The sequence below is a fragment of the Aptenodytes patagonicus genome, chromosome 12, assembly GCF_965638725.1.
Source record: "Aptenodytes patagonicus chromosome 12, bAptPat1.pri.cur, whole genome shotgun sequence".
Lineage (NCBI taxonomy): Eukaryota > Metazoa > Chordata > Aves > Sphenisciformes > Spheniscidae > Aptenodytes > Aptenodytes patagonicus.
In genome coordinates, this window is record NC_134960.1 from 12,824,831 (window position 1) to 12,840,238 (window position 15,408).

At 59.2% G+C, this 15,408-nt stretch overlaps 1 protein-coding gene across 1 annotated transcript; it reads left to right on the forward strand.

Annotated features, from left to right (window-relative positions):
• The first annotated feature begins 828 nt into the window (after positions 1–828).
• Positions 829–14,671, forward strand: ARHGEF37 (Rho guanine nucleotide exchange factor 37). The gene is made up of 14 exons (XM_076350218.1): positions 829–925; positions 2,589–2,726; positions 3,088–3,305; positions 3,727–3,850; positions 4,265–4,412; positions 5,300–5,499; positions 6,041–6,171; positions 6,756–6,860; positions 8,503–8,613; positions 9,826–10,155; positions 11,110–11,238; positions 12,392–12,587; positions 13,027–13,199; positions 13,599–14,671. Exons 3-14 carry the CDS (start codon positions 3,102–3,104, stop codon positions 13,806–13,808), a joined length of 2,061 nt encoding a protein of 686 aa, XP_076206333.1. The 5' UTR covers positions 829–925; positions 2,589–2,726; positions 3,088–3,101; the 3' UTR covers positions 13,809–14,671.
• Positions 14,672–15,408: the final 737 nt, after the last annotated feature.

Here is a 15,408-nt window from a genome sequence, read left to right on the forward strand (position 1 = left end):
TCCTTGGTTATGTATTTTAATTTCTGTTTGCTCCGAACCCTTTTCCGTGGCTGAGCAGCTGGGAAACAATGGCAGAGGGGCACGTGGCCAGGGGCATGCATGCCTACGCGATAACGTGGGGGGAAGCCTGTGCATTCACGGATGGGCTGTGGGAGCACCGGGGCACCAGCTGGGCTCCCCTAGCTAGTGCTGAGGCGGCAACACACTGGAGGGGTAGCAAGGCCCTAAAAAGACAGAGAGGACTTGCCCCTGTTTATTTACGGCAGGAGCGAGCCGGTGCGTCCCCTGCTCTCCCGCCGGAGCTGCTGCCCGGCGCAGGCCACCAGGACGCCGGGGGCTGCCGTGCCGCTGGCTGCGCAGCACCACGGTTTGAGGAAGCACAAGGGGAAAAGGGGGGGCTGCGGCCGCCATGCCGGGGGCTAATACAGACCCAGGTACGGCGCTTGGGGACCAGCAGCTTTTGCACGTGAGAGCCCCCCCCGCCCTGCCACCGCCGCTGCAGCGGCTCCCCCGGCTCGCTTTCCCCGGCTCCTCTCCCTGCCGCGTTTGGCTGCCGGCGGAGGCGGTGAAACCCCGCTGCCAGCCCGGCTGCCTGGCTGGCCGGCTGCCAGCCGCCCCGCCGCGGCCGGGCTTGCGCAGGGAGCGCGTCGCCGTTCATCTGACCGGCGCTGCCGGCCCGCGTCCCGGCGCCCGAGCCCTGCGGCGGGTGGGGTGGCAGGGCCCGAGCTCGGCGGCGGCAGGCGCGTGGGTGCCGTCACCCCGTGCCGTGGGCTCACCCCGTGCCGCGGGCTGGCCCCTCCTGCCCACGCCGGCCGCGCCGCCCCGGCTGCGGCGCAGCGGGTTTATCATTAACTTCCCGCGGGCAGCAGGAGAGCGGCCGCGGTCGGGCACAGCTCCGCGGCGCCAGCCCCTGCCTCCTCCGCAGGTAAGAGCCGGGACCGGGGCAGCTGGTTTCGGGGCGCGGAGGTGACGCCGGGGCCGGAGCAGCCTGGGGAGCAGGGGGTGGCACGGCCGTGCCGGAGCCCGTCCCTCGGGGCGCAGGGTGGGAGCTGCGGGCCTGCAGCCGGCACCGCCTCCCCGCAGCCGTGGCGGCATCCCCTGCGTGCGGGTCTCTTGAGTGCTGGCTGGGGACGCTGCCTGGTCCCTGCTTTAGAGCCACCGAGGCGGCAGCGACATGTCGAAGGCAGGCAGCTGTCTGGGAGGAGAGCTGAGAAATGAAACCTGCTCCTGCTCTCTCCGCCTGGTCCAGCGCTGCCCAGAAATGCTTCTTTTTAGTTTTACACAATTCCCTTGTTCCTCTGATGTTTCAGGCCAGGGGGGGTGACGGGAGGGAAAGAGGTTTCCTCACCTTGGGGACAACCCCCCAAAGCAGCTGCATGCTCTGAGGGATGCTGGCACAGGGACCAGTGACACTCCAGTGCCTGCGTGCCCTCGAGCTGCAGGGCATCTCTCCAGAGCTCAGGGGGTGTCCCAGATCATGGCTTTCCACCTGCCTCCACTGGAGCCCTTCCTCTGAGCGAGGGTTTTGCTGTCACCCCCAGGCAGAGGACGCTGGGCTTATCCAACAGTCCTTGATGGGCATCCTTCTGCCTGGACACCTTGGAAGCACCCAAAGGGGCTCAGGAAAGTGTCTCCTACTCCCTGTGTCCCGTAGCAGCCAACGGCATGCCACAGGCAGCTGCGGCAGCCAAATTCGCAGAGGGCAAGGATGACAGCTGGCAGGGTAGCATGCCCCTGTAAGGCAGGCAGAGGTCCCATACCTTCTCACTGGCGTTTGCTTGCTGTGCCAAGCCCAGCTCTTCTCCAGCGCAGCTGTGGTCATGTGCCAGGGGGGGACATGCACCCTGCCCGGTGCTCGCAACTGCATCACCCACTTATTAGCTGGACCTTTCCCCAGTGGAGGCTCGGGCTGTCCTGCCAGCACCTCTCCCTGCTCCCACCTCAGGTGCTCGGGGCTGCAGCCTCCGAAGCGGGTGCCTGGCCTGACGCAGTCTGGCTGACGGTCAGGCATGGAGGTTGGCACTGGCTGGGTAAGCGGCGGAGGGCATATGCAGAACCACCCTTCCTGTGCCGCTGTTGGTGCTGTCTTACTTTTATCCTGCCAAACCACCTCCACTCTGCCTTCGCTCTTCACCTCCTCTGCAGCCTCCGCAGGCAGGCTGCCTGGCAGCATCCCTCGCCCCCCAGCTGGGGTCTGGATCCGGCCGAGCTGTGCACTGGGCTGGCGTGGGCTGTGCCGTGTCTCTCTCTCAAGGCCTCCTGCCTGGGACTGAGCGTTATCTGTGATGCTTTGGGAGCTGCTCCATCCTCCTTGGCATCAGTTAGAGCAGAGAATGTTCCCTGAGAAGGAAACAGCATGAATCAGCTCCAAGTTTTCACGCTCTCTACAGACAGAGAGGAGAGGGGAGTGGGCTGTGCTGGGCAGGGCACAGGCATTGCGCACCAGGGGCTGTGAGTGCCTCTGATAGAGGCGCCTGCAGCTTCTCCCACTTCTCTCCCCCATCACCACCACTTTTAAACCAGCTCTCCCTGCCACAGAAACATCTCTTGTTCAAGCACTGTAAAAACACTCTTTGTACTTTGAATAGGACTCTTGAACACAAGGCAACGTGCCAGGCGCTGACAGCCGAGGCAGGGAGGGAACAGCTAGCCTCAGCAGTGCAGAGTGGGAGCGGAGGCAGCAAACCCCGCTCTGCCCTCAGGGACCAGCCCCTGCGCAGTCCCAGGTGAGTGCTGCCAGGCCCCTGCCTGCAGCTGGGGCTCCCCTTGCCTGCACCCTGGCCCTGCATGTGGTCGCTAGAGTTTGGGCACGCGTGTGTGGCAAGTCCCTGCCTGCCACACGTGGGTGTCTGTCCTCCACTGCCAGCCCGCTCCTGGCTTGCAGCTCTTTATGGTTTTGTGGTTTTGGAGTGTCATCCATGCCTTGCTTGTAAATGCAGATGGCTTGAGTGTCCCTGGGGATGTGCTGTGGGGTGCCCCCAGCACAGGGGAGGGAGCATGGGCACTGAGCTGGATTGGGCACCAGAGCACTGGTCCCGGGGCTGCCCTTGCCACAGCCAGTCCCTAACCCTCTGCCACCCCCTGCAGAGTGTTATGCTGAGATGGCGAGCGCCCGCAGGGCAGAGCCCGATGCCAAGGACTCAGCCGAGACCGAAGAGGCCATCTACGAGGAGGTGATGCCCTGCGACAGGATGGAGCTGAGCCAGCGGCTGGCCGTGGAGGAGCTCATCGCCACTGAGGCCAGCTACGTCCACAACATCCAGCTCTGCGTGTCAGATATCCGGGCACACCTCCAGAAGAAGCAGGTGAGAGGGGGTACGTCCCCCCACCCAGGGGCTGGGGACTGTAGGGTGAATCTGTTGAGAGCTGCAAGATGCCCAAATCACTGCAAGGAGGTCACCACGTGCTCACCTTCCACCTTCCTGGGCTCCCCCCAGTCAGCCAAGGTCTTGGGTTGGATGGACGTTGGATCTGACCCAGTACAGCTGTCCTATAGTTTTAACCCTGCATCTGTCATGTAAAAGGCCTCATTGCCCCGTGTGGGACCACAGCCATGTCTCAGCATCCCCAGTGCCTCCTGAAACAGAGCATTGCTCCAGCTGCTCAGGTGTCGCATGGGTCAGCTAGAAGGACATGAGTGCTCAGGAGGGCGAGGGCCTCCAGAACACATGGTCCACCTCTGTCTGATGTATTTGGCTTACCCTGGGGCATCTTTGTTCCCTTCAGCTGCCTGATCTTGACCTGGAAGGACTCTTCTCTAACACTGACGACATCCTCCATGTCTCCAGACGGTTCCTGAAGGGTCTTGAGGCCACGGCTACCCAGGGGCACGAACAGCTGCTCTGCATCAGTAAGTGGTGGAGCACCGAGAGCTGACCCATGTCCACCCATGCCTTTGCTGGTGCTGGTAGTACCGCTGCCCGGCACTGTGCCTGGGTACAGCCCCCAACCCACCTGCCCTGACACCTCCTGCACCTCCCTCGGTTCTGGGAAGCGCTGCTGCCTGCACCCTGCCATCCACAGGCAGCCACCCATGCTCGCCCCACAGGGGCAAGGCAGACCTGCCCAGCCTGCAGAAAGTGAGGGGGGGGCAGCATCAGGCCCAGCTTAGCGGAGGTGCCCGGGATGCAGAGCACTGCCCCGGCATGTTTGGCTGGCACTGCTCTGCCTGCTTCACCCTTCCAGCAGGCTGGGGAGAAACCTCCGCCTTTCTCTGAGGCCATAGGAAAGGACCAGCCTTTCTAGCCTCACTCTCCTTCCCCAGGCACCCTGTTCCAGGAGTTCAAGGAGGAGATGGAGACTGTCTACAAGATCTACTGTGCCAGCTACGAGCATGCTCTCCTGCTGGTGGAGAGCTACCGCAAGGACCCCAGGCTGCAGGAGGAGATCTTAGAGACCCTGAATGCAACAGTGTAGGTACCTGCTGCTGAGGCCACCACCTCCCTCTCCCTGTTTTACCTACTAGCCTTGCCCTTCTCCTCTCTGGACAAGCTGCCTGCATGGGTACCTTTGTGGCATTGCCTGGTGTAGTCCCTGGCAGGCAGCCTGTCCTGCATCCTTGGGGCCACTTGCCAGAGGGACATTACAGGTTGGTGGTCTTTTATGGTGGACCCCAAAACAAGCAGCAGGATGGGGTAGCACCCATAGGTCCTGCCTGCTCCACAGCCCCAGAGGCTGTGCTCACGGAGGGCACATGTTCCCCAGCTTGAACAGAGAGACAGGCTGGCCCCGGGGGACCTGCCGAACCCCTCCTGAACTATCAGAGGGGTCACAAACACTGTCAGAGCCAGGAGAAGCAGGAGTGGCAGCAGAGGAGCTGCTGGGATTTGCTGCTCTCTCTTTCAGGGCACAGGCGATGTGACTCCCAAATGAGCGATGCCTTGCATGCGGGTAGAAGGGGCATCCTGCCTGCAGCCTGCCTGCACTTTGTCCACACCCTCCCCCCCCCCATTGCCCCCAGAGCAAGCGCCGATCCCGTGCCTCCTAGCTAGACAAGCACAGCACTGTTCAGGGAGGCAGGGCACCCGCCCGGGGCTGGCACTGCCTTCGGGGCTGATGGAGACGGCGTCCCCCTGCCAGCGCTCCCGGGGGGTGGCCCTGCAGCTGGTGGGGAGGAGGGATTCACAGCCAGAAACCCCCCACGGCTGCTGGGCACAGCTTGCCTGCAGGTCCAAAGCAGCAAAGCTCCCCTGCAGCTGGAGAGGCACTGCTTTCTCCCCAAAATGCTCGCAGAGAAGCTGGGGGGACCGGCAGGGCAGGAGGGCAGCCTGCAACCTTGAGTGATTCCCCTCTCCATCAGGCCTCACACAGGTGCATCGGACCTCAGCTTCTTCCTGGTGATGCCAGTGCAGAGGGTCACCAAATACCCACTGCTGCTGGGAAAGATCCTGGAGAACACTCCCACCAGCGCCAGCGCCTACCCGGCCCTGCAGGCAGCCGTCCGCGCCATGGCCCAGGTCAACGCCAACATCAACGAGTACAAACGGCGCAGAGAAGTAGGTGAGCGGGCAGGGGGCACGGCACAGGCAGGGGGCATGGTGTCTGGGAAGTCCCATCCTAACCCCAGCATCTCCCCTTGGTGTTGCACTAATTCCCACTTAAATCAGTTCAAAGCTCTCCTGCCCTCCACCCATCCTGACTTGTGCAGGCAGCTCCCAGCACTGCTCTGGTCCTTCAAATGCCACTCTGGGCAAGACCTGAAGGCTGCAGGAGCAGGGTGGCATGGCGCGGCTGAGCACAAAACTAGCCTGTCTGCATTCCTGGAGCTGGGAAATGGGGAGGAACAGGCCTGCCCTTGGGATAGGAGAAATCAGGCTCTCCACAAACGGGAGCTTGCTCTTCTTTTTGGTTTTCATGGTACTTTCCCCCGGGCTGCCTTTCTTTGATGTGGGTTGTGCTTACCCTGTTGATCGTGACTTGTCAGCTCCAGGCCTTGGTGCTGCTCACCTGCATTGCGCACTCAGGCTGCTGAGGATGCTGCCCTGAAGTTTCCTCTTCTGATCTTTTTTCCTCCCACCTTGTGTGCCCCTACCTGAGGCAGCAACCAAATACAACAAGGCCGAGCACCTGACACTGCGGGACCGCTTTGCGCGCCTCAACACGCACTCCATTGCCAAGAAGACCACGCGGCTAAGCCGGCTCTTCATGCACGAGGCCGGCATCGTGGCCAAGGTGGGCAGCCCGCACCCCACCGCCTGTGGATGCACTGCCTCTCCTTGGGTCGTTTCTGGGGCTTTCCACTGCCTCCCGCAACACGTTACCAGCCAGACGGGGAGAGCGGAGCCAAGGTGGCGTGGCCAATGCTGACACCCAGTGGCCTGTGCTGTCACATGAGCTACAGTCCCATTTTCGAGCAGCCTAAGGGTGGCTCCTGGTCCCCAATCCCAAGAACCATGGGGTAGGAGGGATGCAGGTACACACCTCGCTCCCAGCCTCAGAGCACTGCAGGGGAGTGCTTTGGCCCCCATAGGATCCTCAGGCACCCTAGCGAAAGGAAAGACACGATGGTGTTTCGCAGCACCACAACCACGCCAAAAGCCCTGTTTCTGCATGCATCCGAAGCACCCTAGATATCTTGGCCCTTTTCAGGTTCCTGGAGCCTCTCAGGGTCTCCCCTGCCTGCCCCCAGCACTGTAAGCTAATTCAGGCAGGTGCCTGGCTGCTTTTTACATTAGCACCCAGTGAGGGGCATCAGCCCTGCCTGAGGCATTGCCTGGCCTGCCTGTGCTGGGGATAAGCTGCCCCTTGCCTTGCAGACGGAGGACAGGGAGTATGACGACCTGGAAGAGAAGTTCCAGTGCGTGGTGTCCAGCGTGGCTCTGCTGAAGGAGAACGTGGCATCCTACCTGGGTCATTTAGAGGTAAAACTCTGATAAATTGCAAGGGGTTGGCCCCATCTAGGCCTCAGGACCTGTTTCTTGGGGTTACAGAATACTTTCAAATCCCTATGGAAACCAGCATCAGTTGGGGATGCTCAGTGACTTGCATCTCTCAGCTAAAGATGTTGTGCCGGGGGCTTGCACAACATCCAAGGATCGCTCAGGTCCAGCAGAGCTTAAAACAAAGTCAAGGCTTCGTTGACACAGTCTGATAACTGATCATTATCTCAAGGCATTAAATAGCTGAGAAGGCTAAGTGTTGTTCAGCCTGGGAATTCTTGCATAACAGGTATAAGGCAGATGTGTTCCCAAATCAGAGAAACAACAAACTTCCCTTCTGAGATGACCTGTCTGAGTAGCTGCTGTGATTTTCTCATGGAAATCCCTTGGGGCATCTGAGGGAAATGAAAGTATGAGCAATGGCAAAACTTGAAATCCCCAGACACTGTATTATCAGGAAAGTCTCAGGAAATGGCAGAGGGTTCAGAAAGCAGCAATTCAAGGGCTGGAAAGACCTTGTCATGAAGATATTGACAAGGGCTCCCCATATAGGGTTGGGAAGGAGGAAAAGGGGACAGAAAGACTCTCTGTAGCCCAAAGAGTAGATAAAATAGGATTAGAACAGAAAACATGAGGATGGCAATCTATATGACAGTGAGATATGGCATCAGCTAGAGGGACAGGGTATGACCATTCCTTGGGACATTGAGTGCTCCTGGGGACCTGCCTGGCACTGCCCCTCAGTGAGCTGCATCTCTGTAAGCCAGCTTCTTGGCTTCAGCCAGGACATCAAGTGTCTGCAAATAGGCTGGGCTGCCTAGATAATAAGCTGTGGTTAGGAGTCATGCGGCATCTTGGATGCAGCTTCAGAGGAGCTGCTGGTGGGGGAAGGTGGGGCTGCATACATGCCCCATGTCTCTCCCTTTGAAAGCTTCTCAAAGACATCCTGAGAAGCCAAGGAAGACATGTTCTCATAGAGCAGAGACAGCCTGGCCTCTCTTTGTGCTGGCTGAAAATTCCCTTTTGTGCATCTGTCTGTACCAGTGCCCCCACCACAAGGAGAGGCAAATCTTGGTGCATACAAGATCGTCACAGCCATGTCTGCTTGTGTAAGAGCTCCTGTAGGGTTGAGGAAAAGCACACAGGTCTCAGAACTGCCACCTTCCCTTTCCCCTTTTATATTCCCATCTCCAGTCCCTCCTCTGGCAAGGAGGGCTACAAAGGAAGGGTCTCCTAAACATGACCACAGGCAAAAAGAGAGGATTTAGAATAGAGTTGGGCCTCTCAGAGTGTCCTGATGGCAGCCATGGTTGATGAGCACCAAAGAAACTGCTCCTGCTGCTCCAGGACTGACTGCAGGAGCAGTGCTCCAAGGGGCAGCAAAGCCAAGCCCAGGAGGAGCAGGAGGCCAGGCTTCCCTTGGCACCAGCAGCAGGCTGGGACTCAGGCTTGCAGACAAGAGTAGCCCAGAGCTAGTCCCACTGGGCTGCTAGCACAGAGCACGCAGGCTGGGTGCTCCATGCACTGTTGGCATGTCTTTGGGAACACAGGGATAGGTTACAGATGGGTTAGCTAGTGTTGGGCAGCTTCTGCAGGTCAGGTCTGATGGCTTTCTCCCTTTCAGGCGTTCCTGGTGCCCACCCCACACAAGCATGAGCTGCAGATTGACGAGGGACCTGCCCAGCAGTACCGCCACTTTGCAGAATACTTCCATCGCACTGTTTTCCCAGAGTTTGTGAGTGCTCCTTCCATGTAGATCTCCTTCAGGGTCACAGCCAAGCATTGCGCTCTCACCTTCTGCCAGGGTACAGCAGGGGCTGGCTCTAGGGCAGGGCAGCCAAGAGCTGAGAGGAACCCCAGAGCAGGCAGCGTCCTCACCAACAGGCAGAGTCCCCTTGGGCCTGAACATGAAGGGGCAGGTAACAGGGTCCATCAGCAGTCCCAGACACATTAAGTTAAAAACCCACTCCAAGGTCCATCCAGGAAACAAAAGGAGACAGAGACACAACTAAGTCCATGCAGAGCTGGGGGCAAGAAGCAATGTCCATCTGAGGGGTCCATCTAGGAGCTGAGCTACCTACAGCAGAGGTCCAAGGTCCACCCAGGAGACAGAGGCAGAAACCAGCTCACCCACAGCAATGCTCAAGTAGTAGCTGAAGGCCCTTAAATGGGCTGTGGGCAGGGGTGTGGGTGGAGGCTCCAGGTGAGGGTGGTCTGGGCCATTAGAGACTATTTATGCCTTCAGGGCCCTCACATGTTCACGGCCAGCCATGCAGGCAGGGCTGCAGCAGAGCACAGGATGGTGGGAAACCAGGCATACTGTTTATTTGGCTCACACAAGGTGTTTGCCACCAAACCTCTGTCCAACCTACCTACACCTTCTGGGCATCTGTACTCGCCTTTGGGAGCCCAAGACCGCCCCATCTGTCTCCTTCCACCACCCCTGCTTGGTTCTCCAGAACTCCCTCTTGGGTGGTGGCTGCCACCGTGAATGCAGTCAGGGAGGTTTTCCAAGCAGTGAAGAGTGTGGCAGGGCAGTCTGAACCCCACACCTGGATGCCAGCATCCCCAAGGAGTGCCAGCATGGGGAGGGAGGGTAGCTACATGGGATAACCACATAGACCCTGGGCTAAGGGCCTCCGTCAAACCAGGACACTATGACGTGCATGGGACAGTCACTGCAGCACCCCCCTTGGCCCATGGGACCTTGCATGTGAGGGTCCTACACGATCATTTGCATGGAGCACAAGTTTTGAATTGTGGCATGCATGACTGCTTTGGTTGGCATCCTATGTGCCTTCAGGGAAGGATGCCTCAGATGCTCCCCACTCCACACAAGCCCTCCCCCTCCCCCTCGCCTTTTTGCCTGTGTAAGACAGTGCCCCATGCAGGCAGCTAGGCCTGTCTGGGGGGCTTACGTGGAGATTTGGGTTCTCTCGCCCCACAGAAGCAACGGCTGGACAGGCTGGTCTGCCAGCCCCTCTGCAGCCTCTCAGACATGCTGGTGGGGCCACAACAGCTGGTCAAGAAGCGCGTGGACAAGCTGCTGGACTATGAGGAGATCCAGGAGCGGAAGAGCGAGATGGGCAGTGTGACATACGATGAGGAGGCAGCCATGAACACCTACCTTGCCATCAATGCCCTGCTGGTGGCCGAGCTCCCACGGTTCAACCAGGTGGCTGTGCAGCTCCTAGGGCAGATACTGTGCTCCCTCAGTGCCCTGCAACGGGACTTGGCTGCCCAGGTCCTGCACCAGGCAGAAAAGGAGCTAGAGCAGGTGAGAGTGACCTCTTGGCGTGTGTGCCCAAACTGGTGCACATGCTGAGCCAGACCTGCCTTCTTCAGGCTTGGGACATCACTTGGATGTCAGGGCACTGAAGGTTTGCTGTAGCCCAAGCCTGCCCTTGCAGACACACAGCTCCCTGTCTAGCATTTGTAAGTGATCTCTCCTCCCCTTCAGCTGGGGAAAGCCAAATTGTCTCTTCTTCACTGCCAGGAACTGTCCTGCTCTCTCTTTGAGGACACCACTGGTAATTTATTGATGTGCTGCCTGAGAGATCTGTGTTAACTCTGAGCTCCCAAGAGCTCTGTGCTGGGAAGGCAAGGAGGAGAAGGACAGCTCCTGGCTTGAGGAATGAGCATCCCTTGAACCTCCGTCCTCTGGGAGATTATCTCCCAGGACTCCTCACTGCACTCTCTGAGCCTGACGTTTGCAAACGTGGTGGGTCAGGCCAGTCCAGAGCCCTGGGGTATAGCATGGCCCTGGCCTGACCCATGACCAAGATGAGAACAAGATGCAGCCACGTGGAGGTATTCTCTCAGGCACTGCTTGTACGTTCCTAGTCATGAGGGTGGATTCCCCTTGCTCAGTCTGGGATGCTTACGCTGCAGACATCTACCTCGGAGCTACATCCACTTGTCTCCCTTTTTAGTCAGGTGGGACCGTGGGCTTGGGGCAGGACAGCAGGACCCAGGGACTGTTGTGATGGGCTGGGTACAGCCCAAGAGCCCTGCGTGTGACTGCCCTGCCCAGGGCAGGTGGCTCAAAGCCAGAGAGCAGCAGCTCTCCTTGCCAATGGGAAACAAATCCTAGATGCAAGGTGCATCTTTAGTGACAAGGTCTCTTCTCTTGCTTTCTCACCTCTTTTCCTCCTGCTCCTTTTCTTTTGACCCTACCCACAGCTCTTCCCCTCCCCAGGGCCCTCTCTGATCTCAGGGTCTGTCTTCACAGATGCCTCATGGCCGCATGCCTCTGCCCAGTTTCTGGAAGATGGTGGAAGACACCTTGCAGCAGTCTGGCGCTCAGCTCCGTACCTTCTGCCAGACGTTTGAGACGGTCACGCCGAGCCCTGTGTCACAGGTGGGAGCTGGGAAGGGGGTGTCTCAGGCCAGCTAGGTGAAGAGGTAGGACTGTGGCTTCCCAGTGCCTAACATCAGCCAACTGTATGAGATTCAACAAGGCCAAGTGCCAGGTCCTGCACTTGGGCCACAACAACCCCATGCAGCGCTACAGGCTTGGGGAAGAGTGGCTGGAAAGCTGCCTGTCGGAAAAGGACCTGGGGGTGCTGGTCGACAGCCGGCTGAACATGAGCCGGCAGTGTGCCCAGGTGGCCAAGAAGGCCAATGGCATCCTGGCCTGGATCAGAAAGAGTGTGGCCAGCAGGAGTAGGGAAGTGATTGTGCCCCTGTACTCGGCACTGGTGAGGCCGCACCTCGAATACTGTGTTCAGTTTTGGGCCCCTCACTACAAGAAGGACGTCAAGGTGCTGGAGCGTGTCCAGAGAAGGGCAACGAGGCTGGTGAGGGGTCTGGAGAACAAGTCTTATGAGGAGCGGCTGAGGGAACTGGGGTTGTTTAGCCTGGAGAAAAGGAGGCTGAGGGGAGACCTCATCGCTCTCTACAACTCCCTGAAAGGAGGTTGTAGCGAGGTGGGTGTTGGTCTCTTCTCCCAAGTAAGAAGCGATAGGACGAGAGGAAATGGCCTCAAGTTGTGCCAGGGGAGGTTTAGATTGGACGTGAGGAAAAATGTCTTTACTGAAAGAGTGGTTAAACATTGGAACAGGCTGCCCAGGGAAGTGGTTGAGTCCCCATCCCTGGAGGTATTTAAAAGACATGTAGATGAGGCACTTAGGGACATGGCTTAGTGGGCATGGTGGTGTTGGGTTGACGGTTGGACTCGATGATCTTAGAGGTCTTTTCCAACCTTAATGATTCTATGATCTTGGGGGGGAGGTTGGCTCAGAAAGTGGCACAGAGGGTTGCCACAGCCACAGTATTTCTCCCAAGACCCCGACAGCAGCTGGCTGGGAATAACCAGGGATGAAACAGTCTCAGCTCTTCTGGTTCTGGACACTCGTCTCCAAACCATAAGGTAGAGCAGATAGTGTGAAGGAGTTTCTCCTCTAACCTCTCACTGGGATGTGATCCTGCAGAAAGGAGAGCACATGTACATGGAGGGCCTCAGTCTCCTGCCTGTCTCATCAAGTGCTCCTGTGTCTCTTGCTCCCCACCAGACTCTGAACCCTGCTGAGGAGCAGAAAGTCCTTTCCCTTGTGAGCAAGCACGGAACAGACAAACTTTACCAAGTGACAAGCAACATCAGTGGCAGCAAAGACTTGGACCTGACCTTGCAAAGGGGACAGATTGTAGCTCTGCTGCAAAGTGTGGACACTAAGGGGAACACAAGCAGATGGCTGGTGGATGCTGGAGGTACTGTGAGTGCTATGGGGAGCCTCTCCCCACCTCGGCACCAAGGTCAGAAACCAAACCCGAACCACTTCCTCATCTTGGATGAAACAGCAGGCCATTGCCTCCTGGGTCCTCCCTTCCAGGGTTTGCTCAGCCCAAACCCACCTCTGCTTTGCCAGCTGCACCCGTAGCCATTAGCTGTTAAGTTCAGGTTTCCCCATGAGGGAGCACTCATGGCTCATTGTGGCTGGGAAAAGAGAATCCCATGCACACAGAAACGTCTTGAAACCCCTTTTGTGGGGGTTTTGCTACTGGATATCCCCTAGTGATGGACCAGTTTGAACAGGGCTGCTGTGCCATGCCAGGCAACAGCCAAGTTCTTAATCCTCTCTCCTCCGACCTGTGCCTACATGTGCCAGGCAGCGGAGCTCCATGACCTGTGTGTGTGCATGTCCTCCAGGTCCCCGAGGGTTTGTGCCTGCTGGAAAACTCCAGCCCTATTGCCCAGTACAAAGCCAGCAGCCTGGGATGCAGATGCCAGCCCTGGAGAGCAGCACAGAGAGAAGGCGACATTCATATGCATCACCTGAAGCTCCCAGGCCCCAGGTGGCCACCTTCACCCCAGCTTTCCAGGTGAGAGTGGGGGACACCCCCCAGGACCATTCCTAGCAACCCCACCAGCTCCACGCTAGTCCCTGTGTGTGCAGCATGTGGGTGGGAAGGTGGACCTGCTTTTCCAGCACACACATGGTCATGCATGTGCAGCCATGTGCCTAGCAGGGAAGTGTCACAGCCCCTGGCCGAGTGCCCCGTGAGGCTAGTGTTTGCCTTGCTGGGACCTGGGGTGGACAGAGCAAAAGAACTGTGCTTGGTGGGGTCCACAGTGTCCCTCCATCGGTGGCAGTACTGCACTGCCCTCTTGGAAACAACCTCCATGTCCCCTCTAGGTCCTGCCCTGCCATGTATGTCCTTTTCCCCTTTGACTCTCGCGTCCAGCAAAGGCTTCCTCCCTCCTTCCCCTGCCTTTTGCAGGTAGTTGCCGGCTTCTCCTTCGCAGCCAGGAGTCCGCAGGAGGTGAGCCTCCAGGCAGGGCAGCCTGTGGTGGTGCTGGAGCCACACGACAAGAAGGGGAGCAAGGAGTGGAGCCTGGTGGATGTGAATGGTCAGAGGGGCTATGTGCCCTCCAGCTACCTGGTGACCGTCCCTGTGCAGGAGTCCATGGGCTGGAGCTTGCCTGTGTGAGCACAGCCAGCCCAGCACCCAAGGGCACAGGCTTCATCGGATGAGAGCCGTCTGCTTGGCACCCGAGGACTTGTCACGGGAGATGGTGGAGGCGGGTGGCCATAGTGGTCCCGGGCTGGGAAGGAGGTGGGAAGCAGCTGGCAGAATACGTCCCGGGGGATGTGGGTGTGAGGGACGGCAGTTGGGAGGCACATTTTGATGAGTAGGCGTGAGGGTGCCATGTCCCATACATGTTTGCACAAAGGAAAGGAGCATGAGAGAGTGAGGGCAGGTGGCTGCAGTTTTCCAGGGATTTGCTGAAATCCACGTCAGTTACAAAAGTGTCCCTAGGGGTGACGAGACAGCATTGTCCCCAATTAGATCAGGACTAAGCTGCAAAGGGTGCAGTGCTGCAGAGGGGCTCTTCAGCCTGGCACGGAGCATCTGGGGCTCTTGGGAAGAGGCTCTCCGGGAAATTGCTGGTTTGAGTGCAGAGACCGAGGTGGAGCAGCCCTGGAGACATGGCTCCCTGCTCCTCACCGCGGTGTCACGCCTGCCTGGCTGCCCACCCTGATATGCCATTGTGGTCCCTTTGGTAGCACAGCCTTCATGTCCTGCTAAAGGGCACGGCAACGCCAGCCTCTGCCCGGCCACGCTGCCAGCGATGGGAGGGTGCCGGGCTGAGTGCCGTGACCGGGGTCCTCCCCAGCCCTCCTGGCCACCAAGCACCACTCCTGGCCTCAGTTTCCCCCCACAGCACAGCAGGGCTGATGCTAGTGACCCCTTTGAGGGCACTTTGAGCTCTGGCGATGAGAAGCGCTCTGTACACCGCTGATGCTAGCTCGTGTGACTGATACGCTGACATTATAATATGTTATACTGTCTCTCTGCCCCACCCGTGCTGATGGGCTCGCCCCCCCACGCGCGGGGCCGTGCCGTGGGGCTGCGCAGCGCCCGTGGCAGCCCGGCGCGGCGGCAGCGCGGCCACGAGATGGCGGAGCAGCCCCGCACGGCGCGTCCGCCGCCCGCCTCCTAGCGCGCCTCGGCGGGGGCACTGGGAAGCACTGGTTTTGGGGCGCTGGCAGGCCGTGGAGGGGTTTCGCTCCTGCGGTGGAGTGCCCGTGTCCTTGGCCGGCGTGGGGACAGCCCGAGGCGGCAGGGCTGGCGGCGCCGGCGGGAGCACGGCTGTGCCGGGGCAGCGGCTGAAGGCGGACTGCGCGCCGCTTCCCTCCCAGCCGGTGCTGCTCAGGGCTGGGGACGGAGGGCATAGCTCCTGGGGCTGTCCCCCTTGCCGACCCACACAAATCTCCAGCGGTTTGACACGTGCATGCTCTCTAGAAGCACAGGCCCCTTGGAAGAGGTTTTTGGGAGAACCAACCTATGTGTTGGTCGGTCCCTGACCTAAGGCTCGGTCTGGGGACAGAGACAGCACTCCCTCCTGCCTCGGCCTGAGGCATCACAGCTCCATGCCTCAGTTTACCCATGGCTTGCTCTGATGCTGTGCTGTTAGATGATGCTGATGGGGCTCAGGGCAGGGAGCCGTGCCCATGGCAGTGCTGACATGGTGTCAGAGGGGAATTTGGGAGCTGCCGGCTGCAATCCTTGGGGACTGGCACCATGC